Source organism: Desmodus rotundus, chromosome 12 (assembly GCF_022682495.2).
Source record: "Desmodus rotundus isolate HL8 chromosome 12, HLdesRot8A.1, whole genome shotgun sequence".
NCBI classification, from domain to species: domain Eukaryota; kingdom Metazoa; phylum Chordata; class Mammalia; order Chiroptera; family Phyllostomidae; genus Desmodus; species Desmodus rotundus.
Window position 1 is genome coordinate 81449302 of NC_071398.1, and position 16405 is coordinate 81465706.

The 16405-nt window shown below is 39.0% G+C and overlaps 1 protein-coding gene across 8 annotated transcripts in view; it reads left to right on the plus strand.

The window, feature by feature from the left end:
- Nucleotides 1-8942: 8942 nt before the first annotated feature.
- LOC112318208 (complement receptor type 2) overlaps nucleotides 8943-16405 on the plus strand; it is a 153309-nt gene continuing 145846 nt past the window's right edge. For 4 of the 8 annotated variants that reach the window (XM_053914640.2, XM_045185935.3, XM_045185971.3 and 1 more), the window contains exon 1: nucleotides 8943-9086. In XM_053914640.2, coding sequence (XP_053770615.1) covers nucleotides 9029-9086 — 58 coding nt within the window. In that variant the 5' untranslated portion in view covers nucleotides 8943-9028. Of the gene's footprint in view, nucleotides 9112-16405 lie in introns of all 8 variants that reach the window. The other 4 variants (XM_045186096.3, XM_045186216.3, XM_053914638.2 and 1 more) reach the window with 4 other exon arrangements.

A 16405-nucleotide genomic window follows, 5' to 3' on the forward strand; every position in this document is an offset into this window, starting at 1 on the left:
CACCTGTGGGGCCTTCTAGTCCATTACTTACATTTGTTGGAAAAATTTTGATCACTGCTTCAATTTCACTAGCTGTAATCTGCGTATTCAGATTTCTGATTCTTTCTGATTCAGTTTTGGAAGCTCGAATGTTTCTAGGAATTTACCCATTTCTTCTAGATCGTACAATTTGTTAGTAGATAATTGTTTGTAATATTTTCTTACAATCTTTTATATTTCTTTGGTGTCTGCTGTTACTTCTCACATTTCATTTCTAATTTTATTTATTTGGGTCCTCCATCTTTTTTTCTTTTTTTAATGAGTCTGGTTAAAGCTTTATCAATTTTGTTTATATTTTCAAAGAACCCACTCTTGCTTTCATTGATTGTTTCAACACAAAACATGTATTGTGTTTTTAGACTCTTTTATTTATTTTTACTCTGAACTTGATTATTTCTTTCCTCTATTCACTTTGATCTTTGTTTGTCGTTTCTTTCCAGTTCAAGTACAAATTTAGATTGTTTATTTGAGATTTTTCTGGTTTCTTAAGGTAGCTCTATAATGCTATGGATTTCCCTGTAAGGACTGCTTTTGCTGTGTCCCATAAATTTTGTTGTTGTGTTCTAATTTTCATTTGTTTTGAAGTATCTTTTCCTTTCTTCCTTGATATCATTGTTAACCCACTCACTGTTTCGTAACATGTTATTCAGCCTCCATGTCTTTCTGTGTTTTCAATTTTTTTCTTGTGATTTATTTCTAGTATTATCCCATTATGGTCAGAAAAGACAGTTGGTATGATTTCAATCTTCTTAAACTTGTTGAGACTTGTTTTGTGTCTTAACATATGGTCTAGCCTAGAAAATGTCCCATGTGCATTTGAAAAGAATGTGTATTCTGCTGCTTGGAGTGAAATAGTCTGAAGATATAAATTAAATACATCTGATCTAGTGTGTCATTGCCTTGTCACTTTTCTGTCTGGAATATTTATCCATTGATATGAACGGGGTGTTAAAATCCCATACCATGACTGTATTATGTCGATCTCTCCTTTTTATGTTCATCAAAATTTTTACATATTTGGGTGCCCCTATGTTGGGTGCATAAACGTTTACAAGGGTTATAGCCTCTTGTTGGATTGCCCCCTTTATCATTATATCATGTTCTTCTTTGACTCTTAGATTTTGTTTTAATGTCTATTTTTGTCAGATATAAGTATTGCTACCTCAGCTTTTTTTCTTTCCATTTGCATTAAATATCTTTTTCCATCCCTTTACTTTAAGTCTGTGTGGGGGTTTTTTGTTCTGAGGTGGGTCTCTTGTAGACAGGATTATATGGGTCTTATTATGTTATCCATTCAGAAACCTTATGTCTTTTGATTGGAACATTTAAGCCATTTACATTTAAAGTGATTATTGACAGTTATGTATTTATTGCCATTTTATTCTTTTAACTATGTTCTTTTTCCTCCTCCTCCTCTTCCTGCTTCTTTTTTTCTTCTTGAAGAAGGCCCTTTAATATGTCTTGTAATACTGGTTTGGTGGTAACAAACTCCTTTAGCTTTTGGTTGTCTGGGAAGTTCTTGATTTCTCCTTCATTTTTAAAAATAATAAAAAGTTGTAAAGATAACATAAAGGACATATAGGATACTATCAACTGTATCAATATTCATATTATAGGAGATTACTCTAGAAGGAAAAAAGAGAGACAAAGGGACAGAATGTTTATTCAGAAAAATAATAGTTGAAAAGTTCCCTAACCTGGGGTAAGTAACAGACATCAGATTCAAGAATTCAAGAGAGTTCCAAAAAGATTAATCCAAAGAGACCCACACAAGGTTACATTATAATTTAAAAGCCAAAATTAAAGACAAGGAGAGACTCTTAAAAACATTAAGAAAGCAGCAAAGTGTTACATATAAGGGAAACCCCATAAGAAAATTAGATTTTTCAGCAGAAACTACTGGCCAGAAGGAAGTGGCATGATATATTCAAGTGCTGAAAGAAAAATACAACTGCCAACCAAGTCTGCTCTATACAGCAAAGTTGTCTTTGAGAATTAAAGGAGAGAGTTTCCCAGACAGGCAAAAGCTGAAGTGGTTTATCACCACAAGACCAGTCTTATAAGCAATGTTAAAGAACTTCTTCAAGCTAAAGTAAAAGGGTGCAAATTAGTGATAGGAACACATGTGAAAGTATAATCTCACTGGTAAAGAGAAATATTTGGTTAAATTCAGATTACTCTAATGTTGTAATTGTAGTGGATAAATCACATTTAAAGAACATTCCATCTAACAGCAGCAAATACATGTTTTTCTCAAGTGCACATGAAACATTCTGCTGCATTTTTGTATACTAACAACAAACTATCAGAGAGATTAAAAAACTATACCATTTACAATTGCATTGAAGAAGAATAGAATACCTATAAATAAATTTAAACAGGGAGGTAAGAGGCCTGTACACTGAAACTATAAGACATTGATGAAAGAAATTGAAGAAGACACACACACACACAAATAGAAAGATATTCTGTGCTCATAGATTGGCAGAATTAGTATTGTTGTAATGCCCATAGAACCCAAAACAATGTAATCTACAGGTCCATATCAACATTCCAATGACTTTTTTCACATATACAGAAAAAACAATCTTAAACTATATGGAAACACAAAAGACTCCAAGTGGCCAATCTTGAGAAAGGAAACAGAGCTGAAGGCCTCACACTTCCTGTTTCAAACTATATTACAAAACTGTAAAAAATCAAAACAGTATGGTATTTGCATAAAAACAGAAACATAGATCAATAGGAAAGAATAGAGCATCCAGAAGTTGAGGTCTGTCAGAAAAAAGTCCAACCATTGTTAAAATAATGTGAATGGTTTGTGCAAAATCAATGTAACCTGGCAGCCAAGCAGAGTGGACTAGAATGTGCATGTGTTAACAGTGATGATTTCACTGTACTAGTCAGTGGGGGCAGTAAATGCATTGAGTGAGCACATGTACTGTGTGGCCATCACGTTCAAAATGACTGAGAGAGTAGGGCAATGAATCTGCATCAACGTTTTTGTTAAGCTTGAACACTGTTGTACAGAAACTATTTGGATGATTCAGAAGTCCACAGCTATGGGCAAAACGGTGATTGGCAGCTTCATCATGACAACATGGCCACACATGCATCACATATCATGAAGAGTTTTTTGGCAAAACATCGAATCACCCAGATGACTCAGTCCCACTACAGCCCAGATTTGGTGTCCAGTGACTTCTGGCTTTTCCCAAAGCTAAAATCACCTTTGAAAAAAAGGAGATTTCAGACCATCGATGAGGTTCAGGAAAATACAACAGGGCAGCTAATGGGATGGAGACAACTATGTGAGGGTCCAAGGGCCTACTTTGAAGTGGACAGAGGCATCATTATCCTATGTACAGTGTTTCTTGTGTCCTATATCTTCTTCAATAAATGCCTCTATTCATCATATTACATGTCTGGATACCTTCTGGACCTCATATATATGGTCAGTTAATTTATGGCAAAGAAGCCAAGAAAATACACCATGGAGGACAGATAGATTCTTTAATAAATGGTGTTGGTCAAACTTGACAGTCACATGAAAAAAAATAAAACTGGCTCCCTGTCTTACACCATATAAAAAAATCAACTCAAAGTGGATTAAAGACTTGAATCTAAGACCTAAAACCTTAAAACTCCTAACAGAAAACATAGAGTGTAAGCTCCTTAACATTGGTCTTGGTAATGCAACATAAGCAAAAGTAAATAAGTGTTACTACATCAAACTAAAAACCTTCTCCACAGCAAACTCCAAAAGGTGCTCAACATCACTAACCATCAGGGAAATGTAAATCAAAACTACAGTGAGATATCACCTCACACCTGTTAGAATAGCTATCACCAAAAGGACAAGAGATGAGTATCGGAAAGGATGTGGATAAAAGGGAATCCTTGTAGTCTTTGGGTAAGAAGGTAAATTGGTGCAGTCACTAATTTACTTATTAAGTCACTTATTAAGAAGGCAAAGTATGGTGATTCCTCAAAAAATTAAAAATAGAATTACTATATGACCCAGGAACTCCACTTGTGGGTATATATCCAATGGAAAGGAAATCACTATCTGAAATAGATGGATAAATGAATAAAGAAAATATGACACAGGACTTCTGACCAAGATGGAGGCATAGATAGATACACTGTGCCTCCTTGCACAATAAAAAGAAGGATAACAACAAATTTAAAAACAAAAAACAACTAGAACTGCCAGAAAATTGAATGATATGGAAGTCCAACAACCAAGGAGATAAAGAAGAAACATTCATCCATACCAGTAGGAGGGGCGGAGATGAGAAACTGGGCAGAGAGGACTCATGGCAAGGCCTCAGCTGGAGAACTGGGCAAGGTGGTGGCTGGTGGAGCGGGCGATCCCATATTTGCATGCTAATAAACTGGGAGGAACAACTGGAGAGCAAGACAGACCACACAACCCAGGGTTCCAGTGATGGGACATAAAGCCTCAAAACCTCTGACTGAAAAAACTAATGGGGGTTCTGACAATGGGGGAAATTCCCAGCCTCACAGGTGAGCTTATTGGAGGGACCCACAGGGTCCTAGAATGTACACAAACCCAATTTGCTTGTGGGTAGCAGAGGAAGTTACTGAAAGCTGCCCCAGAGATGAACAAGCTGCATTGTTCCCTCTCAGACTCCTCCCACATACAGCACCACAACACAGCAACCTGGGTTGCCCTGCCCCGGTGAATACCTAAGGGTCAATCCCTTACTACATAACAGGGACACCAAGACAAAAAAAAATATGGCCCAAATGAAAGAACAGATCAAAGCTCCAGAAATAATACAACTAAGCAATGAAGAGATAGACAACCTATCAGATGCAGAGTTTAAAACACTGGTGATCAAAATGCTCACAGAAATGGTTGAGTATGGTCACAAAGTGGAAGAAAAAGTAAAGACTATGAAAAGTGAAATAAAGGAAAATGTACAGGGAACCAACAGTGATGGGAAGGAAACAAGGATTCAAACCAATGGTTTGGAGGAGAAGGAAGAAATAAACATTCAACCAGAGCAAAATGAAGAAACAAGAATACAAAAAATCGAAAAGAGACTTAGGAACCCCTGGGACAACTTTAAATGTTCTAACAATTGAATCAGGGAGGTTCCAGAAGGAGAAGAGGGAGAACAAGAAATTGAAAACTTATTTGAAAAAAATAATGAAGGAGAACTTTCCTATTCTGGTGAAGGAAATAGACTTCCAGGAAGTCCAGCAAGCTCAGAGATTCCCAAAGAAGTTGGACCCAAGAAAGCACACACCAAGACACATCATAATTACATTCCCCAAGAATAAAGATAAGGAGAAAATCTTAAAAGCATTAAGAGAAAAGGAGACAGTTACCTAAAAAGGAGTGCCCATAAGACCATCAGCTGATTTCTCAACAGAAACCTTGCAGGCAAGAAGGGGCTGGAAAGAAATATTCAAAGACACGAAAGTCAAGGACCTACATCCAAGAGTACTCTATCCAGCAAAACTATCATTTAGAATGGAAGGGCTGATAAAGTGCTTCCCAGATAAGGTCAAGTTAAAGGAGTTCATCATCACCAAGCCCTTATTATATGAACTGTTAAAGGGGTTTATCTAAAAAAAGATAAAAAAATAAGAACAGTAAAATGACAACACACTCACAAATATCAATAACCAAACCTAAAAATAAAATAAAACAAAAACTAAGCAACCTATTAGAACAGGAACAGAATCATGGAAATGAAGATCACATGGAGGGCTATCAGCGGGGAGGGGGGAAAAATGAAGAAAAGGCACAGGGAATAAGCAGCATAAACAGGAGGTAGAAAATAGACAGGGGGAGGTTAAGAATAGTATAGGAAATGCAGAAGCTGAAGAACTTATATATATGACCCATGGACATGAACTAAGGGTGGGGGAAGAATATGGGTGGGAGGGCGTGTGCAGGGCAGAGGGAAATAAAGGGGGAAAATTGGGACAACTGTAATAGCATAGTCAGTAAAATACATTAAAGAAAAAAGAAATTTGACACACACAGAGGACTATTATTTAATAATTATAAAGAATGAAAATGTGCCATTTGTGACAACATAGATGAATCTTGAGGGCATTATGCTAAGGGAAAGAAGTCACACAGGGACAGACGAATACTATACGATCTCATTTATATGTGGAATCTAACAAAAGCGAACTCATAGAAACAGAGAGCAGGTTGGTGGTTTCCGGAGGTGGGGGGCACGGAGTGGGGAAAATGGGTCAAGCTGTTCAAAAGTCACAAACCTCCTGTTAGAAGCTAAATAAGTTCTGGTCATGTGATGTACAGCATGGTGACTATGGTTAACAATGCCGTGGTGTATATTTGAAAGTTACTAAGAAGATAGATCTTAAAAGTTCTGATTATAAGAAAAAAGAGGTAACTACGTAGGTGATGGTAGTTAACTAACCTTATTGTGGTAATCATTTTACAATATATATATATAAATTATTATGCCGTATACCTTAAACCAATACAATATTATGTCAATTATATCTCAATAAAATGGGAATAATGGAAATAAAAGTCAGTTACCACTATAAAAATGGTAATCTCATCCATAAGCACCCTCATAGAAAGACTCAGAATGTTTTACCATATATCTGGCACATGAAATTAATCATCGTAGCATCCAATAGGATATCATGGAAAAACATACTGTACCTTCTCAGGGTAGATTATAAACACATTGTGGTTTCTGCTGTACTCTCTTGTTATGGGAGTAGAACAAGAATGAGCCACTGTGTCACAAGAATACTCAAATACAAGGTCCAGCACAAATATTGCCCCCTTTTATTACAAAACCTTTTATTAAAAAATCGTAAGCATGTAATTCTGTAACAATATCACACTCAAGTGCACCATATGACCTTTTAGGTGAAATGTTCAAATTAAGACTATAAATTATTACACCCATATTATTACCCTACCAACCACACTCTAGCAAGCCTTACTTCTGCCAGACCCTGTAGTATAATACTATGCTGAGGTCCACGTGGTGAGGATATGAGGCCTTCAGTCAAAATCCATGTGAGTGAGCCATCGTACATGAGGATCTTCCAGTCCCAGGCAAGTCTTCCAATGACTGCCGTTCTGGCTGATGTCTTGATTGCAACCTCATCAGAAATCCCAAGGCAGAACCATCTTGCCAAGCTGCTCTCAAATTCCTGACCCGCGGAAACTGTGTGAGATAATACGTATTTATTATTTTTTAATCCTCGCCTGAGGATATGTTTCTTGACTTTAGAGAGAGAGAAAGGGAGAGAGGGAAACATCAATCAGTTGCCTCCCATATGCACCCCGACTGGGGATCGGCCTGCAACCTAGGTATGTGCCCTGATCAGGAATTGAACCCACAATATTTTGGTGCACGGGCCCACACTTTAACCAACTGAGCCACCAGGCCAAGACAATAAATATTTAATCTTGATTTAAATCAGTAAGTTTAGGCTAATTTGTTGCTGTGCAATAGATAACTGAATTTAAAGTCATTCTACCAAAAATAATTGAAGTGTACTCTTCAAAAATGTCAAGGCCATGAAAGGCAATAAAAAGAAAAAAAGCTGAAGACTTTGTTCAGACTAAATGAGAAAAAAAAGACATAACATTCAAATGCAATGTATGGTCTTAGAATGATCCTAGACTAGAAAAAAGTGTGTTTGTGTATTTGCTTATAATAAACATCATAGAGATGATTGGAGAAATTCGAGTATAGTCTGTTGCTTAGATGATAGTATTGTGTCAATAGTAATTTTCTGGTTTTGTAGTTGTGCAAGAGAATGTTCTTGTTTTTAAAGAATACACACTGAAGTATTTAGAGGAGGGATGTCATGCCTATAAATGATCTCAAACAGTTCCAAAGTAACAATTATATAATTACATAATTACATGTGCATGTATCTATATGTTATATTTATATATATGAAACTATATCTATCTATATTTATTCTATCTATCTAACTATCATCATCTACCCATCCATCCAAAGTGAGAGAGAGACAGAAAATGGTAAAGAAAAACTGAAATGTTAACATTTGGAAACTAGATATATATATAGACACACACATATTCAATTCTTTGTACTACTCTTGCCACTTTTCTGTAGAAATTATTTCAAAATAAAGACAAATACCATATGATCTCACCTATAGGAGGAATCTAATGAACAAAATAAACTAACGAACAAAATAGAACCACAGGCATGGAAACATGGAACAGACTGAAAGTGACCAGGGGGAGTGGGGAGGGGGATAGTGGTGGGAAGAAGAGGAAGGGACCAGACAAAGAGCATCTATGAATGACCCACGGACATGGACAACAGCGTGGGGGTTGACTGTGGGAGGGGTGGGATGGACAGAGGAGGGCGATGGGGGAAAAATTGGGACAACTGTAATAGAATACCAATAAAAAATGATTTTTTAAAAAGGACATGGTAGCAGAGGTTGCCGCTGTTCATAAATCTCCTTTCTAAATAAACTTGTTTCAACCGAGGGTTAGAATTAATAGCTTTTTAAATAAATTTAGTGGGTCCAAGCCAAAATTAAAAAAAAAAAAACAAGGAAAGGAAAGGAAACATCATTCTTGATTGGTAAGAGTGACTATTTTGTGAAACTTTTGTTCCTCTTCTCCAGAGGCAAAAGTGGATGCCCTGAATTGCACAGTGAAAAAGTTGGAAAGCCACTGCACTGATGACTAGAGTGTTAGCTAACGACCGGGTGTCAGAATTCCACCATTCACCCGCCCCTCCGCCCCGCCCCTTACTTTCAGGGCCACCCCAACCGGCGTGGGCGTCCCGCCCCCAGGCAGCCTGCAGGTGTGCGCGCAAAGCTAACACGTGATGCCAGACACTATTTAAGAGGGCACCTTCCCTTGCTTGCAGCTGCCTCCTGTTTCAGCCCTACTCTCCGGGAGCTGCCGGGGGCTCGCGGGTCTCGGAACGCATCCCACCGCTGAAGCTGCCGCTGTGGCATGGGCGCCGCGGGCCCGCTCTGGGTTTTCTTGGCTCTCCTCACGCCTAGGGTCCTCGGTGAGCTGGGAGGGGGAGCACGGAGGTAGGGACGCGTCTTTCTGGGTCAGGGACGTTATTATGTGCCACGATGCAAAGCAGAATCAAAAGCGAGAAGGCGGGGGTCTTGCCTTCCTCCGGCTCGCCTTGGGGGACCCCCGCAATCTCTTGGTCCTGAAGGTACTCACTGGCGGCCCCAGGGGCTGGGACCACCAAAACTGGAGACTGCGCTACAAAGGGGCGCTGTGTGATCTACCTGGTCAGGCTGGTGGCGTGCACTCTCAGTTCCCTCTGGCTCCCCGCCCCTAGTCTCAGCAGGTGCTCCACGCTCTCGGCGGGGACCTCTGCTAGCTCTAAGCATGGCCACGTAACCAAAAGCTACCCTTGATATGTGCAAAGTCTGCACCACGCTCCACTAGTCGCGGGAGTTTTTACATCTGCTGAACTGGCTCCTGCCGCGTGCAGCGCGTCCTCCCGCTGCCTTCCCTAAGAATGTCTGCTTCCCAGGCATCGTGCTCACATTTTTTTAAAAACTTTTTTTACACTTGTAATTTTTGTAAAGAGCTCCTAAATGATAAACTGCTGAAGTTACTTAGAAAATGTGAGACATGAATTAAAACTAGTTGTCTTTGTCTTATTTACCTTCCATAATGGTAATAGCTGCAGAAGGTCTCATTTAACGTTTATTGTAACCAATGCCCCCACCCCGAGATTGGACTAATTTTAGAGAAATGTTGTAATTTGTTAAGATTAGAACCTCCTGGAGACCAGATAGGTCTAACTTTCCCCTAATTACCTCCAGGGTACAGTGAATTCCTAGTTTATTAAGAAGGTAACTCTATGCAGACCTCAATGACTGGGTGACTTTGGGCAAGTCATTTAGCTCCTTGATCCTCAGTTTCTTCATCCGTGAAATGAAGCTAGAGATAAACTGCTCTGCCACCTTACTGAGCTGCCCTGAATAGCTGATGAAATTCGCAAATGAGAGATATTAGTTGTTACTACTAACTACCAGTAATAAGATTACTTGATGGACCTATTTTTATGCAGCCAGCATTTAAGCTTAACCACCTCCAGCTTGTTAAGGAAAGCTACATACTTTGGTTCTGTTATAACTTATTTGTTCTGCTTCCTGACATTTAACTTTCTCCTGACCCCTAATTGACTATTTCCCCAAACGATTATCTTCTCTCTCCCTCTCTCTCTCCCCCCCTCTCCCCCTCTCTCCCCTCCCCCCTCTCTCCCCCTCTCCCTCTCTCTCTCCTACACATTAACTCCCTTTAAATGCACATTCACAACTTCCTCCAACACCTCTGTGTGGCACAGTTGCAGACCAGAGGATAGATCTGGTAGATAGATCCCACCAGCCTTGCATTGCTATTTCTAAATTTTAAAGAGACTATTATAAATTCAAAGTTAATTCTTCACCAGCTCTGCCAATTCATCGTCCCTTCCAAGTGTGCCAGAGTATCCCCTCTCAGTATCATCCTCTAGGTCACTTAAATCCAAACACCTGAGAGACCAGGTCTACCTACCTGCCAACTGTTGACTAATGAGCCTCTGTTGTTTGTAACAATCATTCTAACATGGGTATTATATTACCTGTGTAACAACCTCCTTTCTTGCAGGTCCCTATGATCTTGGTCTTTAACCTTCCCAATAATGGAAAATCAAAAGTTTTGAAACTACAAATATTTTTCATTATTCCTCTTCCTTTCTCAAAAATCTAAAAAGGTTTTATGTTTAGAGGGGAAAAAACCCTCTGATTTGTTAGGGAAAAATAAAGTCATCGCTTTTAACCTCATTGACCCCTACCCCCTCATCAAGGACTCTTTCAATGGGCAACAGTGGGAGTCCCTGGGGCCCCTGAAGGCAGTGGTTGACTCCTGCCTAGTTCTTCAAGATCAGACTCAATATTAGGGGATCTGTTTAGTGTATTTTAGCCTGCAGAAGCTTTGTTCCTTCTATGTGTTCTCTGATTGACTGTCAGCTGCTGGTGTGGTGGCAGCAGACCTGGTCTCTAACTGTAGAGGCCTTGCTGGCTTCTTTCTGAACAGCTCAAGTTCTCACCATCTGCATGGAAAAGTAAGCATGAAAAAGTAAGCAGCAGAATGTGTTCAAAAAAGAGAAAAAATGGAGGAGCAAGAAATGACAAAATTTTAGCTACAAGGCAGCATACATGTTAAGAATTTTAAATATGATGTAAGAATTATTCTCAAATAAAACATGAGAATTTATTTTAAAAAGAAATCTAAAAGGGTTTCCTACTGCCTGTGTGATTAAAAAAAAAAAATCAAATGTCTTCAGCCTTTCAAGCCCTTCGTAACTGGATCTCACCAAAGCATGTCCCTCCAGATTCCTCATTTTCCCTCTCATGCATGCACCATCGTTGTCTTTCCTGACTGTCCTCCCATGGTTCTTTGTTTATGCTTTGCCCACGCCCCTATCCTGACTTTGGCACCTACTGTGTACCCTGCCTGGACTGTTTCTTGGCTCTTTGGCTAGTTCCTCCCCTTGAACATGCTTCAGAAGTTCTCGAGGGGCCTTTTTAAAATACAGGTTCCTAGGTTCCATGTCACACTCCAGAGATTCATAGGTTTGGGATGTGGCCCAGAAGGCTGAGGTTTAACCAGCACTCTGGAAAATTCTGAAGTAAGTATCTACGGGGCACACTGCTGTACGCAGGTATATGGGAAGCAACTCTCCTCTTCAGAGTATTTCTCCGCTTCTTTAGTTTGTCTATTTACATGAACTGATTCAAATTTACTGCACTAATTAATTTCATTCTTGCCAAGATCCTCAAACAGGAATTCCCTTGTTTTCTAATCATTACCTCCATCTGAGTCAGATCCTTTTACTTGGTTGCTTCAAATCTGTCAAGGGATTCCCATAACGTTAGAATAAAATTAATACACCTTATCCTTGACTACAGGCCTCTGCCTCTCTCTAAAATTCTCTATCCTTCCCCTCAACTTCCTCTGTTCCAGCCGCACTGACTTTCTTACCATTCCTTGAACACACTCACATTTGTTTAGCCTTTGCACTAAGTGACCCCTCTGTTGAAATGCTCTTCCTACAGACCATCGTGACTGTCTCCTGGGCATTCAGGCCTCAGCTCCACCTTTACTCTTTTCTGACTGTTATCTGAAGCAGTTGTTCCCCCAGGTAACTCTCTATCACATAACCATGTTCTATTTCCCAAAGAGCACCTATATCACATAAAATATTCTTGTTTATTTACTTGCTTGGGTTTGTTTCCTCACTGGAATGCATGCTCCAGGGGAACATTGCCCAATGAATTCTAGAACTAGCATATAACTAGTTCAATAAGAATGTTCTTATCCTTCTTTAACAATGGAAGAAGTATCCTTTCTACTGAAAAATCGACTCCTCTTCCTGTATTCATGATTACATTGCATCCCCTCTTGCCTTTGGAAGGACTTGACATCTGCAGTGTACTCTGACTTGCATCATTGCATTTATATCACTTGTTGACTTATTCCCATCAGGAGTTAAATATGCCCTAGGACATCCTTTGGGAAAGAGGACTTCTCATAACCCAATGGAACTGCATTTTCTGCCCCTCTTCCTCCTCATTCTCAGCAAAATTTTCTATTGACTACTTACTCACATGCCTTTATCTCCTTAACCCACTCTAGACAAGCCTCCTTCCCCATCATTTTCTGAAGGCTGCTCTCAGCAAGGTCACTACTGACCTTCATGCTGGCAAATCCAGTGATCATTTTTCTATCCTTATCTTCCTCAGTCTTTCGGCAAAAGCTGAATATTTCCAACCTCTTGAAACAGTTCCATCCTCATTTTCAAAGACAGGCCACTCTTACCTACTTTTTCTGTTGCCTCTCTGGTTTCTCTTAGTCCCTTTTGCCCTATCTCCAAATATTGGAGAGTTTGGGGGTTCAATGCTAGACCTCTTCTGTTTTTCTCAATACTTTTCTTCCTAAGAGATTTCATCCAGTTTCATGGCTTTAAATACTATTTTTATATGTTAATGACTCATTTGTTACCTATAGTCCTGACCTATCTCCTGAGTGGCAAATTTGTACATCCAACATCCATGTGGAGACCTAGTAAGTGTGTTGAATATACCAAATCTAAAATGCAATCAATTCTATTCCTACCATATCTTACTCACCCCCCTACACACACACACCCCAAAAACAAACTGGTTCTTTCCCAGGCTTTCCCCTCTTAGTACATGTATTACCATCAACTAAGTAGTTCAAGTCAAAAGCCTAGAAGTTATTACTAAATCCTCTCATTTCCTTAGCCAATTTATTTTTATTTACAATTTATTTTTAAGTATATTCCAAATTGATCCACTTCTCACTATCTCCTTGTAGACCAAGCCTCATTTTTCCTGTCTGAAATACTATAATAGCCTCCAGACTGCACTCCTTGGCTTCTGAAAGTAAAAGTCTAGTCTATTCTCCACCCAATTGCCAGAGTATTCCTTTTAAAAGGTCGGTCAGGCCGTGCGACTCTCCTGCTTGAACTCTCCGATGATGTCCACTCAGGACAACCTCCAGACATCTTACTGCACTGGAGGAGCCCTGTGCAACCTGTCCTTACTAAGACTTCTAACTTGATGTCTGTTGTAATCACTGTATTCCAGACTCACTTGCCTTTTGTCTCTCCCTAAAGAGTAGCAAACCCAACCTACTGTTAGGCCTCTGTGTACAAAGCTTTTATGTAGCGCTTTGCTTGGCTGGCTGCTTCTTATCCTTCAGGAACAACTCAGTGCTGACTCTTTATCGGCCACCTTTAAGCATCATAACTGAAGCAATATACCACCTTATCCCCTCATCCTTCTGGTGCATTATATTTTGACATATCACTCTGTTTATTTCCTTTACAAACCATCTATTTGTTTATTGGTATTTATTTATTATCTGTCTTGCTCTATGGGAATATAAATTTCATAAAGGTGGGAACCTTGTCTCTAATGGTCACTGATGCATCTGCTATACTTAGGACAGCACCTTGGTTAATACATATAATCATCATTCAAAAATGATCAAATAGCAAGGAAGCCCAGTGTTAAGGTGTTTAACTATAATAATTTTCAATAATAATTTTCCTCCTACCTGCTTTTTGACTTAATTTTTAGTTTTACTTATGTTATCCTATATAGTTCTTTTCTTTGTTTTTACATTTTTTATTGATGTTTGAATACAGTTGTCTCCATTTTCCCACCACCACTTTCCCCAGCCTTACCCACGCCCACCTCCCACCCGCAATCCCACTCCACCTTGACTCCATCTATGGGTCCCTCATTCATGTTAATTTACATTCCTTTCCCTTCTTTCCCACGTTATTTCTCTCTCCCCTCCCCTCTGGTTACTGTCAATTTGTTGTCGATTTCAATGTCTCTGGCTATATTTTGCTTGCCAGTTTGTTTTGTTAATTAGATTCCACTTACAGGTCAGATCATATGGTATTTGTCTTTCACCACCTGGCTTACTTCACTTAGCATAATACTTTCCAGTTCCATCCATGTTGTCTTGAAGGGTAGGAGCTCCTTCTTTCTTTCTGTTGTGTAGTATTCCATTGTGTAAGTGTACCATAGTTTATTGATCCACTCATTTACTGATGGGCACCTAGGTTGCTTCCAGTACTTGGCTATTGTAAATTGTGCTGCTATGAACATTGGGGTGCATAGGTTCTTTTGAATTGGTGTTTCAGGATCCTTAGAGAATAATCCCAACAGTGGTATTGCTGAGTCAAAAGGCAGTTCCATTTTTAGTTTTCTGAGATAGTTCCATACTGTTTCCACAGTGGGTGTACCAGTCTGCGTTCCCACCAACAGTGCACTAGGGTTCCCTTTTCTCCACAACTTCACCAGCACTTGTTATTTGTTGATTTGTTTATGATGGCCATTCTGACCAGTGTGAAGTGGTATCTCATTGTGGTTTTAATTTGCATCTCTCTGGTGGCTAGAGCATGCTTTCATATGTCTCTGGGCTCTCTGTATGTCCTCCTTAGAGAAGTGTCTGTTCAGGTCCTTTGCCCATTTTTTAATTGGATTGTTTGTCTTCCTGGTGTGGAGTCGTGTATAGTTGTAATTCATTAATTTAAATGAATTTCTAACCCATCCTAGGAAAAGCTCCTTGGATCTAAATAAAAAATTAAATGTATTTCTGTTCTCTAGAAATAGCTTTGTCTAGTTAGTTTTTAACATGTTTTAAGGGATGTATATGTCAATGTCTTGCCACTATCTGATATTTTAGATCTAGTCATGATCCACTCAGATTTTTATTTTGGATATTAGGAAGATATGAAGAGGTTTCAGTGACCCTTAAGAAAATTTATATTACTTACAATTCATGGACTAAACTTCCCTTTTCTGATATGAACAGAACATAATTGCTAAAAATTCTGTCTTTGACCTGGGATTTTAATAATTTCATGACTAATGAGAGCTAGTGTCTGCCAAAAGAAAAAAGTCCCAAGTATTCTTATTGAGGATACAAATTTCCCATTTTCCATTTGGAAAGTGTAATTCTTCTCTCCTTTCACTTTGGAAGGTCATGTTATAATGTACCTTTCTGCTTTTCTGCTTCAAAATCTTGGTTCCATCATACTCCATGTCTTTGCTACAATGCTGTGGACTAAAACTGGTTTTCTAGCTTGTGGAGAGCTATTTGGTATTGTCGTTATTCACAGTGGATAATTTGCATGTTAAATCACCTGCTCAGAGTAAATTGGCACAAGTAATGTCATGGCTGTGAAGTTGGTCTTCATTGAGGTCAGACCCTATCTTTCCCTACAGAAGCCTGGTGTTTTACACAGACAGGCACTTGGAGACATTTGTAGTTGTTCATGGAGGACACCAAAGGAGTTCAGGAAAGGAGTAGAAGGAGACCTCCTTTGTGATCTGGGTCCCAACAGTGATGGATATTCTTAGTAAATCTATATGACTTCAGCAGAAGTGTTGGGCTATAGGCAGGCTTGGTCTGGCTAAAACTGTGGGCGCTCTCTTTGCCTTTATGTCTGTTAGTCCATAATTTTTCTTTAACTTTCATTTATACCCATCTCATATTTGTTTGAAAAAAGAGTTCTAAATTTGTTGTTCCAAGTATACTGCCATTCTAAAATTAAAACTTGAGATTTCATACCTAGAAAAGTGAATTTTCCAAGTATATCCTTAAGTATGTGGGTATTACAGTTTCTTACCCATATCCTAGGATAAAATTTGTTTCTTGAATAGTATTATTATTATTATTTTTTAACTCACAGAGAATTGTCTTGAAGTGACTAGTTCTTTTTATCTGGCACCTATCAGAAAGAAATTACTAACTCTCTTAGAGGGCGTATTATTC